Genomic DNA, 22,052 nt, shown 5'->3' on the forward strand with positions numbered 1-22,052 from the left:
AGTCTAGCCCAGCCTTTAGTAGTATTGAGATACTGTGACTAAAACCCCTCCTTCACAGTTTAAATCAGCCTAAAATGTATTTTAAAACAATTACTGGGAGGAACATAATAACATCCCATTTTGAACAGCCCTTGCCAGCACCAAAGGAGGCTTGAGAAAGTCGCAGCTGGATCTATAACCTTGTTAGATCCAGGATTTTGACAATAAAAGGACCAAAACTGAAACAAGTACTTAACCCACAAGGAGAAAAAATAAGAATCTACTTCTGGGTCACTTATGGCTAAGGTCACAAGTGTTTCTCTGCTATGACACTGGCTGTTATAAGAAGGAAAACGTGAGCCTAGTCCCCTCATCTCTCTTCCATCTTTTAATCATCTTCTATTGCTTGGCTTTGCACTCATGCCCAGACTAATATGTAAGAATGCTTCGTTTTTTTTCTTTCCCAGGACCTGTGCTAGCTCCATGCACAAACCTTTATTTTCATATTCTTCTAACTCCCTTCAAGCATATATGATGATTTTCTACAATATTCTTGTCAATACTAAAACAAGAACTGGTATCAAGCAGATACGTATTTTCTACTGATCTGCTATTTTACCCCAAAATGAGAATTTTAGTCTACTGCAATCCTTACTCAAAACAGATGACAATCATTCTTTTTAAACTGTCAGTAGATTTTTAACAAAGAACATCATTTCTAGGAATAAAGTCATGCAGACATTTTGAGAGTTACCAGCTGAAATGGCAGCCCTTGAAGTAGTGAAAACTTAACTCTGAAAATACTCATAAATCTCATTTTTAGTAAGATTTGGCAGTGCTATTTCACCGTGCTCAAATTTTTAAATGCAGAGACTCTGACCATCAAACCTTATAAAATGAGAAAACCAAATTGAATAAATAACCAGATAAGCTCCAGTTGATGTAAGAAGATCAAACAAAAGGCAAAAATCAGAATTTGTCTTCCTTTTTTTCTCGATCAAGGGCAGTGGAAGAAATTGTTGCATTTACTAATTATTTTATGCTATGCAGGTAAGAACAACTTCCATATGGTGGTAGCACGTAGTCTGGTGAAGAAAGGCAGGCCAAAGGAGACATATAAGATATCCGAAGGCAACCATAAGTTTGTATTTCTTTGTGTTGACTGAAATAGCTTGTTCTGTCCGTGCAGGGAACCCCAACTAAAGTTCATTATTCTATACATGGGTTTGCACACAGGCAAACACTACACACAGTGTTTCAGTACAGCAGAATGACACTATATCTTCAACTACTTACCTCGTGGAGTTCTGCTGGGCTTAACGTAAGGCCACTGCTCCAGTATAATAGCCCTCAAAGGCCACTTTTCCCCCATTTAATATTGGTTTCTGATTCAGGTTTCTAACCATTTCTTTCAGACAGAAAGAGGAACTTACTGTGACTTGTTGTGAAGTTACTCTCCCCAGCTTGGGGAAAGGAATCTGCGTCTTGGATTACTTGTAGTACTCCCACAGTCCGCACTGGGGGATCCAGGGCTACAGAGCTCTCGTTCACTGTTGTATCGCTGGCTCCTGTTATCTGGTTGGTTGGTGGTCCTCCTATGGAGGCTTCCAAGTCTGGAGGTATATCGTCCATACAATCTGCGTTGGGCTAATAGGAAAGAAGAAAATCGAGCTTTTACTTCATAAAAATATTTAATTCATCTATTCTCACTTTTCTATGCTTTTTCACTTATCAGGCCCACCACTCTTACTGTCACTACTTCGACTCTCAACGGAATTGCTTACGAACAAGTACTGAAAATGGCAGCATATGATGAACGAACACATACAGTTTGCGTGCTTGACGCAATCTGTTGGAAGAGAGACCCAAAGCGTGCATTACAAATATTCATTTCGATATTCCATTCAACTGAGAGGTTTTTGGGAACATGTAAACTGAAAAAGTAGTTCGCTTATCAATATAACCTGCTCAACACAGGCAGACTGCTGAGTCAGATTATGAATGTAAACAGGCAGTAGCTGAAGGGGGATGATCACCGTTTCCCTAAATACACATTTTATAGAGCAGATATCAGAGCTCCCAGGAATAGGATTCACGGGAACTGCCTGTGGGCGCATCTACATGTGAGGTGCAAAAATAGAAGCTAAAGCTGTTGATAAGTATTTTATAATCACAAGATTGTCCCCCTTGCAAATGCTACATTTTCCACATAAATAGAATGATGAGAAAATAAACAAACAATAATGGAAAATGGAAGACTTCATTGAGATTCTTCCTCAGCAGTTTGTGATTCAGACACCAGGGCTGGAATCCAGTTCTGTGTAATATTTTCTCTTTCGCAGTTTTATAGTGAGCATGACTATTCGTACAGAATGAGCCAACCACTTCAAGCCAGGTGTTTGCATTTTCACTGAGCTTACAGGGAAGCAACGTATTATGCAGATTTTGTGTTGTGTCCTTAGCACGAGAGTTCATGAAGAACACTGAGAATTCAAGTGAGGACCAGAAGGCAGGAAGAATTGTTTGTCTAGCAAGTAGACTACGTCCAAGCTGGGCACTTAAAGCAGCCAGGCTAATTGCTACCCTTGATTTCTCTTGGCCTGTTCAAAATCTGATGTTCCCATTCATATATCAGCAACTACTATGGAGATCTCTATTAACAGTGATGGAAAACATAGAGGGAAAGATCCTTTTTACTCTCAAGAGGAAACAGGCTCTTGTGCCGTTAGCCCATACGGGAAGGTTAGTTCTCCTCAAGGCATGGAGAAAACATTTTGGCATAACTATGTCAAGAACTGGGTTTTGAAGTTTTAATATACTGCAAAAACAAGCAAACAAAAGGCTAATACAGAAATGAAGATACTGTATGTTAGGGTATAAAGCTTTTAAAACAACAGCGGGGCATTGCAAGGTTGAGCTACAGTTACATAGACACCTTGCTCAGTTAGGAAATGCATGAAGTTGCTCCCATTTTATCTTTATCGTCCAGGAATTAGGTAGATTGGTCACTTAGGCTTCCTCTAACCTGAATGACCTGAAATAATTTTGCCATGTGAATCCTTCCCCTCAATGGTAAGTGGTATGAACTACCCCCTCTACCTTCCTACTGATCATCACTAAACAGAGAGAGGGCTTAAAATACTAGACTGGAAACTCAATGTCTGGAGGGCTGAAGTCAGAGGAAATGAACTCTGCTCAGTGAATTTGATTTTTAGCTCACGCTAAGGCATGTGTGTCCAACCTTTTGGCTTGCCTGGGACACACTGAGTGAAAAGGAACTGCCTTTTCATACGCATGCCAGGGTAGCATGCGTAGGCTGCTCTGAAAATAATGCCTCCTATTTATTTCCATGGAAACGACAACAGATACAAGGAACATGAGAACGCTGCTTAAATAGAGCAAATTCTCTGCTAGAAAACAATTTTTCAACGCAGATGCCACCATTAGCTATGCATTTTTGCCAGTGATGAACAGGAGACTGCACGCCATGCTCCCCAAAACCTGCATCAGCAGAGGTGATCCACTGTCAGTGTCACCAGTGCTGAAATGCATCACCCACAGCCTCACTGTGCTGACTTCCACTCCTTAGTCTCCGTAAATGTTCAGTAAGAGCCAGTGACTGTCAGTGGGTGCCATTGTTTCCACAGGGAGGAATTCAATGAAGCACCTTTGCATCATACGTACTTCCAACGTCAGATGCCATTTAGTCAGACTGTCCCTCCACTGCCACCTGTCACACAGCAACAACTCAGAATGGGATATTAGGGGGTGTGGGGCAGGGTGTGGCCATGGGTTGGACGTGCCCATGTAAAGGCATCTCTGAAAATCTCACTACTTGCCTGTCTCCAACAGCAGGCATCTAGAAACTAAGCAAAACACAGTGAAAACATAAACAGAGGCTTAGCTTTAAGCACAAGAGTAATCCCTTTGAACTCAGGGTTACCATATGCTGGCGTTTTTTTTTTTGCAGAACCAGGAACTTAGCATGTTTTCTCTTTCCCCATACATTCCCTGTCTGCCCGTTGCCACCTCACGACTGTTTTTTCACAAGTCCTCCCGATAAAAAAGACAGGAATTTTACACAGGCTTCAGATGACTGGTATCCACAAGCTGAAGTCTGGGATAAAGACTAGAATTGGTCAGGCTCTGGCCTAATCCACAGGCAGGGAGAGCTCCTCGCAGCTGGGATAAAGGCACATTCAGATATACCCAGCTTTAATGGAACCCACCAAACTTTCCTAAGTGAAATACCAATTTATTTAGCTGTAGGACTTGATTTCAAAATTATTCATTAGATCTATCATTCTTTCCATCATTCTTAGCTGTTATGACAAATGCCTTCAGAATTTCATTTTTAAATGAGATTTGGCTTTGAGGGTGCTGTATCTTAAAGAAAAAAAGACCTGTTTTTTCTTTTCTACTACAAGAAATACTATTTCAAATTTTTTTCAAGGGATTGGTTGCCCGTCCTTTGCTCTGATTCCAGCTATTCCTAGAATGGGGCTTTATCGCCAACTTCTAAACCTTTAAAAACAGGGGATTATAATTGAAAGCCAAACCAAACATTAAAGAACCTAAAATAACACTGCTCAGTATAATTAAACCCTTTACTCCCAAATGATTCTAGTTGGAAAAATAACCCAAATCAAGCAGCATACTATAAAATGAGTGATACGAAATACTGACTGAAAAAAACATATTATGAGTTTTGCTGTAAGAATGACCCAGATACATTTTCTAAGTTTAATTATATTGGTTTCACTCATTCCCTGCTTGTAAGTGCTTTGAGGGCACAATTCCACTACAGTCACGGGTAGGCTTTGTATTGACTTCTGAGCACTTGGCTAAAGCTCTTAGTGAATAGCTTCAAGTCATCCAATCTGCTGCCAAAAATGCAGCTGTCTGCACATCCAGCAGATATTTCCAGAAAGGAAGGAGAAGCTGAGGGAAACTATTTTATGTGATACGATCACCCCAAAAGCAACGTAGGTCTTTGAAAGTGAAAGACACTTCCGCTGATAACTTACTTGAAATATTACAGTCAAATGAAGTAAAGCTGGCTTCACCAGCAGAAACAGTGGAAAAGGTTACAGCAAATGTTTGCTGAGAGATATTTAGTTAATTATCCTCTGGAACTGCAGAGTACCACAGTGAAAAGCTGGGATGCCTGGGTGCTCAGCTACTGTGAAAATCACAGCCACTCTGGTGCTTCATTGCAACTGAAGAACCTGGTTTTAGGGCAGACAGTCTGAAGTCTTTGTTACAAACTAAATGGAGAGATTAGATGTGAACTGAAGTATTTAGACTTTTTTTTTTTTTTAACCTAATCATGTCCTGGAAAATCCTGGGTCTTCCTGCTAAATGAAGCACAATCTATCCACAGTTACACAAGCCAACTCTTTAACCACCATAGGACAAACATGCAGTTGGCAGGAAAAAACAGCAAGCGGCCTGCCTACGGTAAGATTTCCTCATTCCTCCCATTGTACAAGTCTGCAAAGGATTTGGGCCATTTATGCTCCAGCCTCCCAACAGAGCCTGCTGCCTGCCTAAGGCTTCTTTTCTCTGCGTGGAAATTTCAGCTAAGATGGCTCAGCAAGACTCAAGAACATTGTTAGGGAATGGCATTTTGCTTTATCCACTCTACAGAAATGTTTGCCACCTCTCGCTGAGAAGCCCTGGAGCTTTACAGCTTCTTCCAGGGCAATGTCTTTTCCAACAACAACCTACTGGCATCTAGATCAATTGTGAGCCTCTGACAAAATTGGTTCATGTACACTGATGGAGCCTGGTGGCTTACTTGGGACTGACAACTACAGGGCTTTCTGCGGTGCTGGGAAGCTCCACGTGGCACCAGAAAGCACCACACAGAAGCGATGCCCGCCTGGGCCACCCTCAGCTGCTGAAAGGAGAAAGGTGAGGACATGCAGTTTGTGTGCAGCTGGAGGAAGGTCCTAAAATTAAGAAAATACATTCTTTTGAGTTAATAGCAGAGTTTGCTATTGGCACATCAACATCCAAGCTCTTGATTTTAGTGTTAAGAGATTAGTACTGAAGTTGACCGAAACCTTAATTTGACCCTGCTGTGTATGTGAGTTATAACAGTATCCTTATTTACAAGAGCAGTAGTTATTTCCACAGAAACTCTACATGGGAAGCTCTCCTTGAGGGAAACAGAATGGATCCCCCTTCTCCTACGCAGCGTAGAAAGAACAAGACTGGGCGCCGTGAGAACTAAAACAAAGGCCTTGTGAACTGAATGGCGCTTTAAATTATTACTGGCAATTAAGTTCCATACCTGCTGCTATAGAGCTGCTTGTTGCACATGGCCTCTAGGCATACTCTTCCACCCCTCATGTACCCAGCCTCAGATAACCTGTGGCTGATGTGCAAACTTGCTTGACCTTCAGCAGCTGTCAGTGAGCTCTCTGAGAGCCCTTTCTGAATGTAAATACTGATTGAAGATGCTAAACTTTCTGGAAAGACCGTAACATCTCACCACAGCTCAGTGGAGGTCTGTATTTGTATTGGTAATGAAGCAAAAATACCAAAGGAGGAACGGACTGGCCTGAGGGCAGGAATTGCATGACATTGTACAGTGTGGAAGAAAACTATGGGGTGTATGCTAGGTATGGAGAAGAGGTGTCAGAATCCCGGGTAACTGCTCACCGGCAGGTCTGTGAACTGTGATATGGAACCTGGGGAACAAATTCCATGTTTATACCTGCACACAGCAGTGCTGAATGGCACCGATCCTTTCCTGAGGTTTGAAAGGCTGATTTAACAGCTGGGTTTTTTTTTGTTGTTGTTTGTTTTTGTTTTTTTTTTTTACTATTTCAAAGCTAATATACACTTACAGCAAAAATATCATCCCCACTGTAACAATGAGTTAGCCTAACTACGACGCTTTATGTCATTTTCCCTCTGCATTTTTAGCTTGGATTGTGTTAGGTTGATTAGTACACTTACCTCCTCCTGTAAAAACATACTTCATCACACGCTGCAAAGCTGCTTCTGCAACAACCTGTCCCTCGTCTTCACAAAAAGGATCTTTTGGGGAGTGGCTGCATCAGCTTCTCTAATATGTTTGTATGATCTGCTTTACTTTATATAACTCTTTCATTTGTCAGTTGGCATGCCACCATCTGAAACTGGGGAGAGTATTTACGGCACCTGTTAAATGTACAGCAGTGCTTCAGTAGTGAACTTCACTGACACGTGGCGAGGCTCGCACACCGTGAGAAAGTGACTCACTTCTTCCTGGATAAGCCCTTGATCTCTGATAACTGCAGTTAGGAAACTGTATGGCAGACAGGATATGCCCTATCTGAGTGGAAACATACAACCTAAAAAGATCAATTGTTTTAACAGAGTCTAACCACATCTAAGTGCACCAAACAAAGAAGAGCTTAACCATGTCTTACACGGCATGTGGTGTGCCACATACTTAGTTACTGGTAGAAAACTTTCTAATTGGAACTGGCAGTACAGAGCTTGCTGTAGATCAACTTTAAGGGAAATCTGACAGAAAAGAGATGTGGTTCCCTAGAACAAGCAATTAGCTGTCCTCCACTGGTGTATCAGGGAAAATTTTATTTCTAGGCGTTCCGCTTTGAGGTTTAAATTCAGTGTGGGATTATAAAAATAAATCTAGCCCTGATTTAAAACATAAATAAAAGCAATATGAAAGAATATAGATCCACCTGAACACCAGGAAATGATGTCCTGCTCCACAAATTGGGCGGTAACAGACACATGAACCCCAACACCCAACAAAAACTCTTCCTTGGTAACGTAAGTGGGGCAAAGGAGAGAGGTAGCTGCCCAGACCAGCTTGTATTATCTTTTAAAGTTAAAAAATCAATAACACAGTCAGAATATTAGGATGGGAGCAGACAGACAAAGGACTTGGGATGCACTCATGTAGCTGGTGTCCCCTTTCTGCCCCAGACAGCTCCCCTGTGATGTGCTTACCGGGATCCCTAGAGCTTTTAAAATATTCATTTTACACATAGGGCAGGTGCGATGGTCTAGCAGCCAGGGGTCTACACAGGACTTGTGAAAAAGATGCCTGCAATGAGAAACAAGACATTTTAATGCAAATCCACGACAGCACAATTTACCACTTAGCACCAGGTGCTTTTTCTGAATTCAGTAAAGTGCAAGCATTTTGAATTGTGACCACTGCGAGGACTACCAGACTATATCCTCTGCAGACAAGGCTTTACAATGATTTCTGCAGCATATCAAGCATGCACGCCAAGTATTTCTCAACTGAGTTTGGAAAGAAACGATTCACCATTAGAGAACCTGGAAAAATGCAGGATGTTAGTAGCAAAACATGTCTTCTTTAAACATTGTCAAGTAAACAAAGCTTACTAGAGGTGAAATCACATTATTGTTTCTTGATGGTTCTGCAAGCAAATCTGATCACACATTACACAAAGATGTAGCCACTGGGGTCCTGGTTTCATTTTTAAGAATGCAGGCATAAGGAAAAGTAGTGAAATAAATAAATAAATAAGCATATCTTCATTTAAATGGAAAAATCACAATGATGTCTTTTAAAGTACGCTCCCTGACTTCCCTGCTCTTCACAATTTACCCATCGGAGTGAGCTCCTAAACAATTCCAGCCCCAAAGGGATTGTTTCTAACTCCACGCTTCATCTGAAGAGACCACTAAGCAACTACCTGAGACTCGTGGCTGCCGAGGGGCATGTTTTTCATATACACATATGTTACCTAGTCAGAGGAACTCTAACCTTACTATCTAACTTAGCTTGACAGACACCGAGATGGAAAATGGAGATACTTAGTGCATGAACATGACCGACAGCTATATTTTATCTTGTGATAATTAATAGTCTGTTATCTTGTGGTTATAGAGGATGAACGTTACAAAATGCAGGAAAATGGGGCTCAGGGTTTAAGCAGTGCTGGTGAGGAGATCAATTAGAGCAGCTGGGGCTCAGCATGAGGCAGAGAAGTTTCCCTCTCTTGCTCCTTTCTCTTAATTCACAGGTGGTGTATTTGGGCTGAGAATAGTGATCCATTGGCTTATGTAATGTAACTGTTACAATCTGTAGTGCTCTGTGGCTTGGGATAGTTTGTTCTTGGCTGGTCCCATTCTTGCAGAAAATGAGGAAAATTTCTTAGCATATTTGCAGCCTCAGAAACTACACTGACATTAGAAAATCTTTTCTAAATGATGAATTGCCTAAGCAAAATTGAGAGTATTTTATTTTGTAATATGAAGATCAATACATGCAGACTTGCTCCAAGAGGTGGATGCTAAGACTTGTTTTAAAATAACATGCATAATAGAATGGTCTGGATTGAAGAGGACCACAAAGATCATCTGGTTTCAACCCCCCTGCTGTGGGCAGAGCCACCAACCACTAGAGCAGGCTGCCCAGAGCCACATCCATCCTTGCCTAGTGTGCCTCCAGGGATGGGGCATCCACAACCTCTCTGGGCAGCCTATTCCAGTGTAGATCAGCTCTAACTTTCCAAAGGCCTGTAAACAGGTGTCCCACATGTTACTTGGCAGAGCCTGAAAGTCCCATTTCAGCCTGTTTGACCTTTCACATTTGAGAACAGGCAAGCAGAGGCTGGAGATTGCTGTTCCATCTGGTCACACCACTTGCCATCCAAGCCGACATGTATCAGCAGTGGGGCACAGGTCACAGTTGCCCAGCACGTCACCTGGAGCTCAGCAGCACACACAAGCCTCCAGCAAGAAATGCAATCTCTGAGAAAGCCAGCATCACTAAGTGCACCCAAATAAGTTTAAATATTTAAGTGGTACCCATTCGGTGGAATGGGTTGGCTGCTGTATCCTGTCACAGACTTTCTCGCATAACAAGATCACGCACAGTCTGTCAGCCTGACGGAAGACCCTTGAGGTGCACTTTCCTTGATATCAATTTGCAACCACAGCTTATAGTAACGTGTGGCAGCCCACATACTGTCTGCTGCACTAGCTGACTTCAGTCCTAATAGCACAAGGAATTCAAAGCCACAGCTATGCGAAATCTCAGAATCTCTTTCTTTTCTCTTCAGCATTTTTCTCAGTGCTTCTAGGAGAGAAAACTCCCTTGTGAAAGAAAAGCTTTGTGGCAAATTGTCACTTTGCTGTGCTTGGTCTGACTTCACATAGCTATGGGAAAGGGCAGATCTGTTCTTGGCAGTTCGACCTGACTAATTATATCACCTGGCTGTGATACAAAACTCTGTCACACTTCATCTGATCCTGCATGTCAACATGATTAACGCAAATGAAGTATCGTGATACTTGAAGTTGAAGCCACTACACTACTAATGCTGCTGCAGTTTGCAGCCCTCCTTCAAAACGAGGCTTGCCCAACCAGATAAAAACACAACGCACAGAATTCCCAATTCAGTCCTGCATGACTTTTTTTTTAATCCCAGGAGGTGGACATCCAGCACACCGTCAGGCAAGCATTTTCAGCAGGTCAAAGTGCAGCGATACAGCAATGTGTGATTCTACTTTGAAAAGCCTAACCTGCAGAAACTGTGTTATTTCATGGAGAGTACTGAAAGTACATGTTTTTCAGCTATTTGAAAGGCTACACAAATCTTCATAGCGATCGGTCCTCTTCAATTATATACTCACATCCACAAACAAAAATGCTTAACTGCATGGAGGTGCCAAAATACAAATGGAAAAACCCTGAGATACTTATGCTCTTGAAAAAACAATAATCACAAAATCCATTCTGGATAAAAAAAAAAAAACAAAAAACAAAAAACAACCATGTCGCTTCTATCAAGCATTTTACTGTAGGCTAGAAAGTCCTCTATTGTTTTCTAGTTCAAGCTTTGCAAGCTTCAGTCAAGCTGTGGTTCATATTACAACATTTCATAATGCTTGTTAATCACCAAATGCTTGGACTCCTCATGCCTTAAAGACTTCACAAACTGAAGTTTAGCATTTTTGAAGTTGGCTTCAACAGTGATATTGTAAAGCAAACCATACCAATGCTGAGTAATTTAAGCAGATGACAGATCGTGTCATTTGGCACCTCCCAATACTATGTTATTAGGGCTCCATTAATTTCAGATTTAGCATGTATACAACAGAAGGATCTTGATTGTTTAATAAAATCTACACAAAAATGGACTGCTTCTGAAAATCATTTCCAAAGTTTTGTACCACATTATACAATTTGAGAGCTCGTATTGTCTGTAAGTGCACACTTGAACCTTTTTGTGTGCAGAACTATATGTGGCTTTCAAGAAGTTGTTGACTGATCCTGATGAGTTTACCGTCTAAATTGTGGTAAAATAAGGATCTGCACAAAATAAGATAGAGAGCAACTATGATATTTCAGCCATCTTAAGACAAAGACCAATTGCATTTCTGCCTGGTTAAAATTTTAAAAGGAAGAAGAGGGTAAAAGCATTGCTGAGTTCAGAATCAATGACCCATACAGGGAGACAGTGAGGAAGATGTTTCAAACACAGGCGAGGAATGTGGCTTGGATAATGAAAGTCATAGCTGTAGAAAAGATGTGGGGCTTTTTCTGTTGTGTGCAACCACATGCATTGCAAAACTATTGCTGGTTTGGATGGGTTGAGAAGTTTCTCAGAAGGACTGTAATTGATTAGTCGAGAGAGAGGAAGGCGAGAGATGTCATAAAAATCCTCATACTAGACAAAGGTTTCCATAAGCAGAAAGGACACAAACTGTTCTTCACCTCTCCTAGGGATAAAAGACACAATGATGTGTTTAGATTGCAGCAAGTGAGACTCAGGTTACACAATAGGAAAAGCTTCATCACTCTCAGGGTGGCAAAGCGCTGCAATAAATCACAGGAAGAGTCTGCAGAGTCCTCATCCTTGGAGGCTGCAGTGTGTTGGAGAAATAACTCCCAAGAATGACACGTGCACGGCTGATGTCCCTGCACCCTGGGGGGGTGGCCTCCTAGGATCCCTTCTGCACTGCTCAGTGACTGCACAAGGCCGTGCACAGCTCACAGTGTCCAAAGCAAGGAAAACAATCTCGGAAGTCACGCAACACTGTTATCTAATTAGCACTTGATTTGTTAACCGGAGATTATTTGCGTCTGAAACGCATTTCAAATTTTCTTTAAAGCTGCAGTTTTAAGCACACAACAACAACAGCAAGATTTATTTTGGGCTCAGCCCAAGAATTATAATAATAATTTGATTACTGTAAAACTCTCGTAAAACATTCAACTTGCCAACCATTTTAAAAAAGCTTTTTTTTTCCAGGCTAAGGGGGACTGTTCTCCTCCCACCTTCCTGGTCTAGTTCCAGCTTTCTGACGTGCAAGCAAACAAACCTAGCACTCACATGGGTTGATTTTTATTTTTATTTTTTGCAGAATAAAAGTGCGAGCCAAAAGCAGAAAGAAAGGTACATTCGCAGAGACCTGGACAAAGAGCATCAGTGCCTCAGCCCTACATCAGATGTCAGTCTGCAGTAGGGGACTGAGAAGGGTTTTGATGAGAGGCTGAGCAGCACTGAGTAGCTGACAAGAAGGTTTGAGCTTTTGGGGATGCATATGAGCTACTATTTGTTTATTTTTAAGGCAGAAGAAGGCAGGATAAAGGGACACCACGATGAGCGTAACTGAGAAAATGGTATAGAAAAGGAAGGAGTGCTGTGATGAAATGATTTTCTCAGGCTAATGAAAAGAGAGGGGAGGAATGGAATAGCCTGTGAAATCACAGTTGTTCACTGGGGTTCAGAGGAGGCGTGTGAGCTCCAACTGCGTTCGCTGGTGACAGAAATGGAACAATCTGAAAAAGAAGTGATGAAGAAATAGAAAGTTCTCAGTAGAGATGAGGCTGAAGGAGTTGTCCCATCTCTCTGTTAAAGTTCAGGAAGTTAGGAAAAGTTTAGTGAGAGGCAGACAAAGGGAATGGCAGCCACCAGTGATTTCGCCAAAGAACGTGCAGAAAGGATGGAGTCTTGAAGCTGGAGATGGAAGACAAGCAGAAGGAAGTAGGGCTATGACAACAGGAGCGACTCTGGGAACAATGAACCTGCTCACATTTGATGTTGTGTCAGTGCCCTCACAGTGATGCTTGCTACCATTTAGACATAAAACCAGCTGCAAGCCAACACTTTCTTCACTATCAAGTGTCAGTATTTATTTATTTAATACACTGTAGAGAAAAGTTTATTAATGCAGTCAGTTGTGGGAGCTGACTTCTAAAGAGGAAAGAGGAAGAAGCACAAGTTAACAAGAATTCTCCTCCCAGCTCTCCAGCAGGAAGAGGACACTTGGGGAATTGGCCACAAGTACAAGCAGATACCATTTCAGACCCCATCTACTGAAATATTGTCCAGTGGATTTCTGGTACCAGCTTCTAAGCAGGTTCAGGACACAGAAACCTTAAAAGAAATCTGAAGGTATACAGAGCTCTATACTGAGCGTGTTTGCTAGCTGCAGTTTTCCCAGTACAGCCTGCAGGACAAAGCAGCCGATCTCAGGGTGCATTTGGCTATGCAAGTAGAAAGCTTTGCATCTTGTGCAGCTTCTGGATAGAAACAAGAAGGTCAGCTGGCATGGTGGTGAAATGCCAGCCTCTTATCAAATACCAGACTAATGCAGATACTGTCCTGGAACTAAACTGAAACCCCTATTTAACTGAGCATGCTCAAAGAAGAAACTTACAGTGTCTGTAGGTCTTGATCAAGATATAAAAGAATGCCATCCTCCTACTCCCTTAGCAAGGTCTCATGAGTAGAAAGATCTTTTAGTTTTTATAATTCAAAACTGCTTAGGCTCAAACTGTGAGCATTTTACAAGACAGATCTGCAGCTGCTAACCTTTTAGCATGAGTCATTTTCAAGGTGCCCTTTTATGTCAGCCAAGAACTGAACATCACCTGTTAACTATGTGTTTCCTATTCACTCTGCCTGACTCAACACTGTGCATGATGAAGTCTGACTGGAGCTTCACTGCATTATGAGGTAAGACACAAGTGAAAGCTAGAGCTTAGATATTTTTTTTTTGCTCCTGCGTAACTAGCTCTGAAAACTGCCTGCCCCTACCATGTTAAATTTCTGAACTTGATTACGCTTGATGAAAACAAGCTTGATGACAAGTCAAGGTCCACATTTTTTTGTAATTTCTCTTCTTTTGTATTTCTGCTTCATGAATTATTTGCAGGAAAAAAAAAAGAGTTCATAATGCAATTTGTCATTGTGGGGGATTTGGAGTAGGTCGAATTTATGATTAATCTGTTGCTTTTTGTTTGCCATTTAGTGATGGCAGTAAACAGATTAATGAGTCACATGAATGAACACAAACGGACAGCTTGTTACATTCAAATATCTAGTAGGGAAAAAACACAGTAGGAAAAAGAAACAAATACTTCAGTTTTTCAAGCCTGTAAATGTGTCTCCAGCAGAAGAAACTCGAAAAAAATCTACGCTCTGCATGTACCACAATTGAGATTGCAGTTTCTAGGGAAATCAAACACTTGATCATGTTCTCTTGAGGAAACCACTGTTTATAGGAAATTTCTTAAGAAACTGATTTCCTTTGAGATACCTTTTGTCAGCTAACATCCCATGGAAGATGATACAATGGTACGGAGAGGTGAATACAGCCCTTGTCACTGGCAAGAGGCCACGCTCCTGCATCACATCGCTGTGAGCATGCATACTTCACTGGGCATGTTTACACGAAGAGAAGAAGAGAAAAGAATAATCTAAGAAGCTACTTTTGTCACCTTCATATCCCAAATGTCTGGGAATATTTCCATGGCAGCAATAGACAATATGGTCTTTGCCACATTTTCTTTTCCCTTTACTGCTTCAACTTGCTTTTTTTATTATTTTTTTATTTATTTTTTTAATAGAATTCATCCCACTCTCAGCACCTGGTCCTGGCACAGGACAGCACAAGAATTGCTAACTTCTTTCCATGGGGAGCAGTTAGCCTGCTCTAACTCTGGCTGCTGTGCCTAAGACTCACCTTGAAGTCAGAGACAGGTTTTTCTAAGGGAGTTATTCTGGGCTAATATCAAACCAGTGAGAAAAATAGAGGAAACACAACCTTTAGTTCAAAATTCTCCTGAAAACTTTTTAATACTTCCAGATCAGACAAGATTTCTGACTATCATGCTAAATTCAGGTTTTTATCACCACTAATATTATTTTCACTTCAAGTAGAAAAAAAAAAAAGGAGTCATTCCAGATACCTTTACAGAGTAGATTAGGAACAAATCAAAGCAGTTAACTTCCCAATTTCCCCCAAGCTCTCAGGCAGCCTCAAAGTGATACTCCGAGAACAGAGAATAACTTTTGAAATAGAAAGACTATCAGAGTTAAAAGCTCCTTCAACCTTCAACTTACCTGCAAGGTAAAATTCTGACAACATCATTGGGTTTGTAGCCTTCAATACATACAGCACAGTTATCAAAGTCTGGTTCAGTTTCCTACAGGAAAGAGAACATCATTTTCATTTTTGATTTTGTCAGCTAATCTCTTCAAAGGAGAGTCTATGTGACAAAATAAAACAGTCCCTGATGCATGCTGCATATTCAGCAATGCATTTCAAGAAAAGCAAGTCAGACTTTCAACACATATCCGGTTGGAAACTTTCCCTGGGAATCGTGCAGATTGAAATAGCACGTTTGAACTTTCAGGATTTTCTGCATCTTCACATACTTTCACCTCCTCCTCTCCCTACCGTTTGTCCCGTAAATTACCAGTATTCCTCCCTCACCTGGAGGACGCATATGAGCTTACTAAGCAATTGCCATTTCTGTTCTGTCTCTTTGTCCCGGTGGTCTGAATGAATACCCAGTGCAGTGATTCACTCAGTAATGAGCAATTTGAAAAATTACCTTATCGCCTTTCCTGATTGTTCTGACTTGCAGCTTGCTGATTGCTTTCTTTGCAGCATCTCCAAGCCGGCGCTGTAATACAAAATTTGCTTTTAAGCAAAGAGTAGCTCTTCATGCAGAATTCATCATTTTTCCTCCTTAGATTTCTTAATAATCTCAAGTAACTGTACATGAAACCAGACAGTTCTGTGTAAGTGTGAACAGATAAGGTCAGTCATGCTGTTATTCAGAATTAGTGCACAGTAGGTAGTTTAGGCTTGTTGGTAACCCATGGCTGATGAAGCAAAGCTAATCCAGTTTCAGAGAGGACTGCACATGAGTCTCTTGTAATATTACAATATAGCAACAATACTATTTCAGTGAATAACAGTGTAGGTAACAAGTTCGCTGTTTTGGTATCCCACCTCTTTCCTCTCCTATTTTTAATTACTCTTGCAAAAAGTACCTTTTTAGATTAGGCCTGGGCTGGTAAGCATAATGACAGCTGGACTTCAGATTCAGGAGGTCTTTATTCTTACAGGATCTTCCAGGATCGATTCACGATACCCAGCAAAATATAAGTGTTGCAATTGAGGGGATAATCTGTTAGCCATGATGAACGCAAATCATCCTCTTTACTTTTCTACTTCATAGAAGTAATAGAAGGTATAAAAATGAGGCAAAAGCATCTGCAATTTCTTACGGGTAAAACAATATATAGTCCCAGCACATTCATACCTAACAGTTTGCTTTTTCTTTTCACTCTAGCAGGCTATACATTGCTTACCATGTGACATTTCTGGCTCTTCTCCTATTTTCCCAAAACGCTGTTACTGCACTGGCTGGACCGCTGTCACTCAAGATTAAAGTAAGTAATAACAGCCTGACGCAAAACACTGGTCTCAAAAAGTTGAGGTGGAGATGAGGTTGAGAATGATATGGGGCAGTTCCCACACTGGCAGCTCTGTGGAGCTACCTCTGCAGGCTTCTGAGCTTGTGCTTGAATCAGCACAGCAAGGACTTGGCTGCTCACTGTGCTAACACAAGGAGACTGGGAGACAGATTCACAGGCTGGAAAGGTCTTGGGGAGGTCATGGGCTCCCACTCCCTCCTCAAGCCTGGGTCAACTTCAAAGCCAGAGCTATGTCCAGTCAAGTTTTGACTATCTCCAGGAAGGGAGATTTCACAACCTCTGTAGATAATTTGTTCCAGCGCTTCACTGCTCTCGCAGCCTTTTTTTAATATCATTATTACACAAGGGGAATTTCCCTAGCTGCAATTTGTGACTATTATCCTTGCCCTTTCTCTGTTCTCTTCTCTCTGAGAAGAGTCTGACACTGCCTTCCCTCCAAGCATGCACCATGCTACTGGCAACTGCAGGCACAGCCCTCAGCTTCCTCCTCTCCCAGCTTACTAAACAAGGTTCCCTCCACCTCTCCCCACTCACTGCACTCTTCTGTCCCCAGAACATGCTGGACACACACCTCTGGGCTCTCTCCAGTTTTTCCTTGTCTGTCTTGCACTTGATCACACCGCACACCTACTCCCCGACCTCCAGTTGGTTTTACGACAGTTTACGATACAGTGCATTCCAAGTTGCTACCAGTAAATGACTTCAACCCTTCTACTCGCCCCCTTTTTCCCATCTAGTTTCCAACCATGTGCTGTTAGTTACGTGGGAGATTTAGGAGCTCTGGTGACTCAGAAGACATTCAACTTTCAGAGATGGGAACACCGCCTGTGCTGGAATTCTGAAGGCCTGTCAATGGGAAGGGCTTCCAGCTGGAGGGGTGAGAGCACGAAGCCAAAAATGGGAGGAAGCCGAACGTTGCCTGTAAATTGAGACTTCATCATGACACAGATATGATTAATAAATTACCGCTTTGTTCTTTGGATTCAATTAAAACCACTGTATTTAATTTAGAGGGTGAGTTTATTGGATTGGAAAGGCATAGAATGTGTGTAATGCTGAAAGCAGCGAGCAATTTCTGGCCTGGCTAAAGAGATAAAAATGATCTTGGCTATCATATAAGATTTACATATGTTCTTTCCAGCACAGCTAATTATTACATGTGAGGGAGTTCCTTGTAGTTACATATATTTCCTGTGGTATATTTTTCTCACAGTCTCCCTTCAATAAACAGATCTGACAAGAGCTGGAAGCATTTCTTGCCAGCTATTTGTTTCTTCATTGTAAATCAAAGGCAGACTGATAACACAGAGCGAGACAAGAGCCATTGCACCGCACTTCAGGAATTGCTTGTGATTCCTTTTTATCATTATTATTACTTAAACTAATGAAATGTCTCAACTCTTTTTTTCCACATTCTTCAAGGGGATAGGACAAGATTAAAGACTCATGTACATCTTTAATCTGCTTGTTTTCATGTTTGCTTTCTCTTGTCTATTTTAAATAGTCAAGTTAATGACTTAAATGCAAAGAAGAATTATTTAATTTTTGAAAGAACAGGATTATCTTGGAGTAAAGTTGTACTCCCAAAGGATTCTTCTATTTGAACAAAAGGCATGCTATCACTAACCAATCACTGTCCCTCGAAGATAAGAGGCATTACAATAGTTCAAGGGTTTAAAATGAAGCTTAGAGATTTATAATCATAAATCCCATAATCTCATTAGGAAGACTGCAACATTCAATACTGGACTGGAAGGAGTTAAGCGTATCAGATGCAGTGGTCTTGTGGATACGATGCTACTGTTTAAAAAGAAAGGACAGTAGCACAGCAAGCATCATTTGTCTGCTCCTGAGGAAGTAAATGACAGAAGATGCTCTGGAAGAGAAATGAAGAGTGGCCCACTCTAAATGGCCTTACTAAACTGTCACCTTTTGGGAAAGGACAACACCTTGTGCCTTGAGCAGAATGAGGTACACCATCAGGATGAAGTAGCAGCCACATCATTATGGATCAAATTTGCAGACTTTCATCATGGGAAACATATTCCTAAGACTGCTTCAGATACGATGTCTCCCTCCAACAGCCCAAAACTCTCACAAAAAGTCATGACTACCTGTTTTCTTTCTCAGAGAACTGTCTGTTCATCCATGTGCTGTTACATAGTAAACTAGATCCTTCCCTGGATATTAAACAAGGGCTTGCAGGTCCTAGTGGAATAACTGCCTGCTTTGGCTTTTGCCATCCTGCAAAAATCATGGAGCACGCCTGGTTTCAAAACAATTTTACATAAAACTTCTTCACAAGAAGGAAATGGGAAGAAACCACACGGAAGAAATCCTGCCAACAGATGTGGAACTCAAACATCTCCTGCTTGCTGTCTTTCTGTCTCATGGCTCACAGACAACAGAAAGAGATCTCTGATCTCAGAAAGAGATATTAATGGTGAAATATGTACCGTGACACAGTGATGTGATATTTTGTTTTTTAAAGCCTGTGTCCTGGCTACTAGAAGACTAAGTTGGCAAATCACCTTTTGGTGAATTGCCGCCAGGAATTTATTTGTCATGTAATTCCAGACTGCTTTCAATTAGCTCTGCAACCTGATGTTGTTTGATACAAACATAGTCCCATAGTCTCCCATTAATTCTCATTTTCAGGAGGGCTACAGGAACAAGCTGCTGAGGACACAGGTTGACTATGCTTTTCTTTCTTAAAGTCACTTGCTTGATACCAAAAGAGCCTATCACTGAGTATATATCTACTTCCTGGCCATTTTTTAGGTGGGAAAAGATGAAAATACTTGGGATTTTCATGCACGTGAATATTACTACCTACCTTCTACTTTCACACATATCATACAGTCATCAGTGCTAAAGACACGCTTGAAAGCTCAAAACATTAAAACCAAAATTGAAATGAAACCATATTTTCTATAACTGTAGGAAGCACAATTGAATCTGTAGATGACACCCTAGCTGCAGAAGCACAATCCCACAATGAAAGACAACATTAGGCTCCACTACAGAAATTCCCAACTAAGCTTACATCTATGTGAGTGGCTGTGGCATGCAGTGGGAAGCCTTCCAGTTCTGATTCTCCACTCAGCTAAATGATGCGCCCAACTGGTTCCCCCTTCTGGCACATGAACCTGGATTTTGCATAAGTGGTGAATGAGAGTGATGGTTGAATATGTGTGTGTGTGTGTGTGTGTGTGTGTGTGTGTGTGTGTATGGCATATGCTAAGTTTTCATCTCACTAAGGAGTAACAGGAGGAATCCAGGAGATTCTTTGGTCTTCCTAGCTGCCTGTGTCTTTAGCCAGATGTTGCTGTAAGTTAGTTCTTCTTCGAATTACTGATAGGTAAGCAACTTCAGCTATGGGCACGGTGGGAAGCAGAACTGGGAAGGAGAGACACTATATATGAAAGAACAAAGCAGTTGAGGTGGTTATGAGGCTTGACAAAAAGAAGCTCCACGTTTTGCAGGAAAACGAGACATAGTTACAGTGAGTCAGTTGGGAAGAGGTAAAATGAAAAATGACTTAGGGATACTTGAAGTAATCGATGAAAGATGTTCAGAAACCTTGCTTTCATATAACACAACTCTTTTCTGCTGATCATATTTTGCAGTTGGCTACACTGTCCCACTCCCTCAACACAGTGCCCAGGCTACCAACTCAGAGTCTGGGCTGCTCCTGGTAGCAGCCTTGCTATCAGCCAGAGCTAGGAAGGGGATGCATGATGGAAGTTAGTGAAGAGGTATGCACAAGTTCTCCTTCAACTAAGAAAATACTAACTCTCACAAGCCCTTGTTTTAAAAAAAATGAGTGATTTAAAATCATTCAGATATCAAAACAAATTTAACCTCCTTTTTTATTATTTTTAAAACTGAAACCTAATTAACAAGTCACGGCTCTTTGCACTTACAGAGACAAGCAGTCAGTGTGCAGTTACATCTTAATGCACCCTGCAGTAGGAACTGATGGCACAACTTTCTCTAAATAGGTCAGCTGGCTCCCTCTTCATCAGAAGCTCTATTTGTATGAACATCTCAACATTACCATTTGGATCAACTTTAACTAAGGTGCACCTTTCTTAATGCTGGCCAGCAACAAAGGCGTTTACAACAAATAAGCACAATACCTTCATACAGATGGACAAGTGCAAGCTAGAATGGCAAAAGCTTTTGAGATAAATTACAAAAAAATCATGTTTTAAACTATATCCCAAAAAGCAGCAAAACACATTCCTCTTGAAAATACCTGAATATCCAAGAACTTTGTGCTCCCATCTTCACATTACAAGAAAACGCGCACAATTGAAAAGAAAAGCAACAGAACATTAGAGGAAGGAACCCTCGCGAAAAAGGCAAGAGCAAATTGAGCTCTTCTGAGAGCTACCTATATTTCAATGCTCCGTACCCAGTATTAAAAAGGTCACTAACAGAAATGGTTGAATTTTATCCATATATGTCACCATGTACCATTATTCATAAGAAGAGAGCAGTAAGGAGATTAGGCAAATTTGAGTGAAGAGAATATATAAAGAAATTCTAGTTTGTCCTGTATAATTATTACAGCTTTGGGGAAAAAAAAAAAAGTTAATGATTTCTTAGGAGGCCTGCTTTCTTGTTCTTTACAAAAACAGAATTAGCATTAATAACAAAGTTCTCAAAACCTCTGCGCAGGATAATTGTGTGCACATTAGTCTCATTTAAACTTCGGAAAGAAGAGGCGGGAAAGGAAAACTGCTTGAACACATAAACTTGTAATTCCAAACTGTGATGTATAACCTGAAGGGTGCTTCTTGTTTTGCTGGGTTTCATGTTTACATATGTCTATTTACACTGCTAATCTGCCTGTATAATTACTTGATTGAAAGCACACTCAGGGTACTCACATGCATAAATTAGGCACACGTGCTTCAGCAGCCAAAGCATCTGAAAATTACCACAGCCGCTACAGTCACAGCGATTCTGCTGCCAGTGATGCTCAAATTCCAGCTGGGATAGTCTCATTTTTACTATTCAAAATTTCACGGTCTATATTTAAAAGTAAAATATATTCTTTCTGTCTGTAAATACAGAGCAGCTGCTCTCTGTCTCTGAGGATGCCTGAGTATCAGGGTGGTGAGGTATCCCTATACGTTAAGCTTACGTTCGAGTGCAGCAGTACTTCGACGTGACAATTATTAACAATCCCACTTTCAGTTTTTCAACAGAGCAAAGCAGCCCTCCTCCTGCTGGAACAGGAGTTTATTAAGGGTTGAAAACCATCTCTGAATCACGAAGCATTATTTTTCCTGTAGTAAAATGGCCATCTCCTCAGAT

General features: G+C 41.1%; 1 protein-coding gene across 1 annotated transcript in view; it reads right to left on the reverse strand.

Annotated features, from left to right (window-relative positions):
• Positions 1-22,052, reverse strand: part of RNF150 (ring finger protein 150) — a 109,056-nt gene that overhangs the window by 21,331 nt on the left and 65,673 nt on the right. Inside the window, exons 3-6 of the mRNA XM_065736357.1 lie at positions 15,833-15,904; positions 15,339-15,421; positions 7,954-8,050; positions 1,419-1,626 (exon numbers count right to left, since the gene is read on the reverse strand). Of these exons, the coding sequence (XP_065592429.1) occupies positions 1,419-1,626; positions 7,954-8,050; positions 15,339-15,421; positions 15,833-15,904 (460 nt within the window). The remainder of the gene's footprint in view (positions 1-1,418; positions 1,627-7,953; positions 8,051-15,338; positions 15,422-15,832; positions 15,905-22,052) is intronic.

Source organism: Cyrtonyx montezumae, unplaced genomic scaffold (genome assembly GCF_038088225.1).
Source record: "Cyrtonyx montezumae isolate F1298 unplaced genomic scaffold, pur_monq_1.0 scaffold_2, whole genome shotgun sequence".
Taxonomy (NCBI): Eukaryota; Metazoa; Chordata; class Aves; order Galliformes; family Odontophoridae; genus Cyrtonyx; species Cyrtonyx montezumae.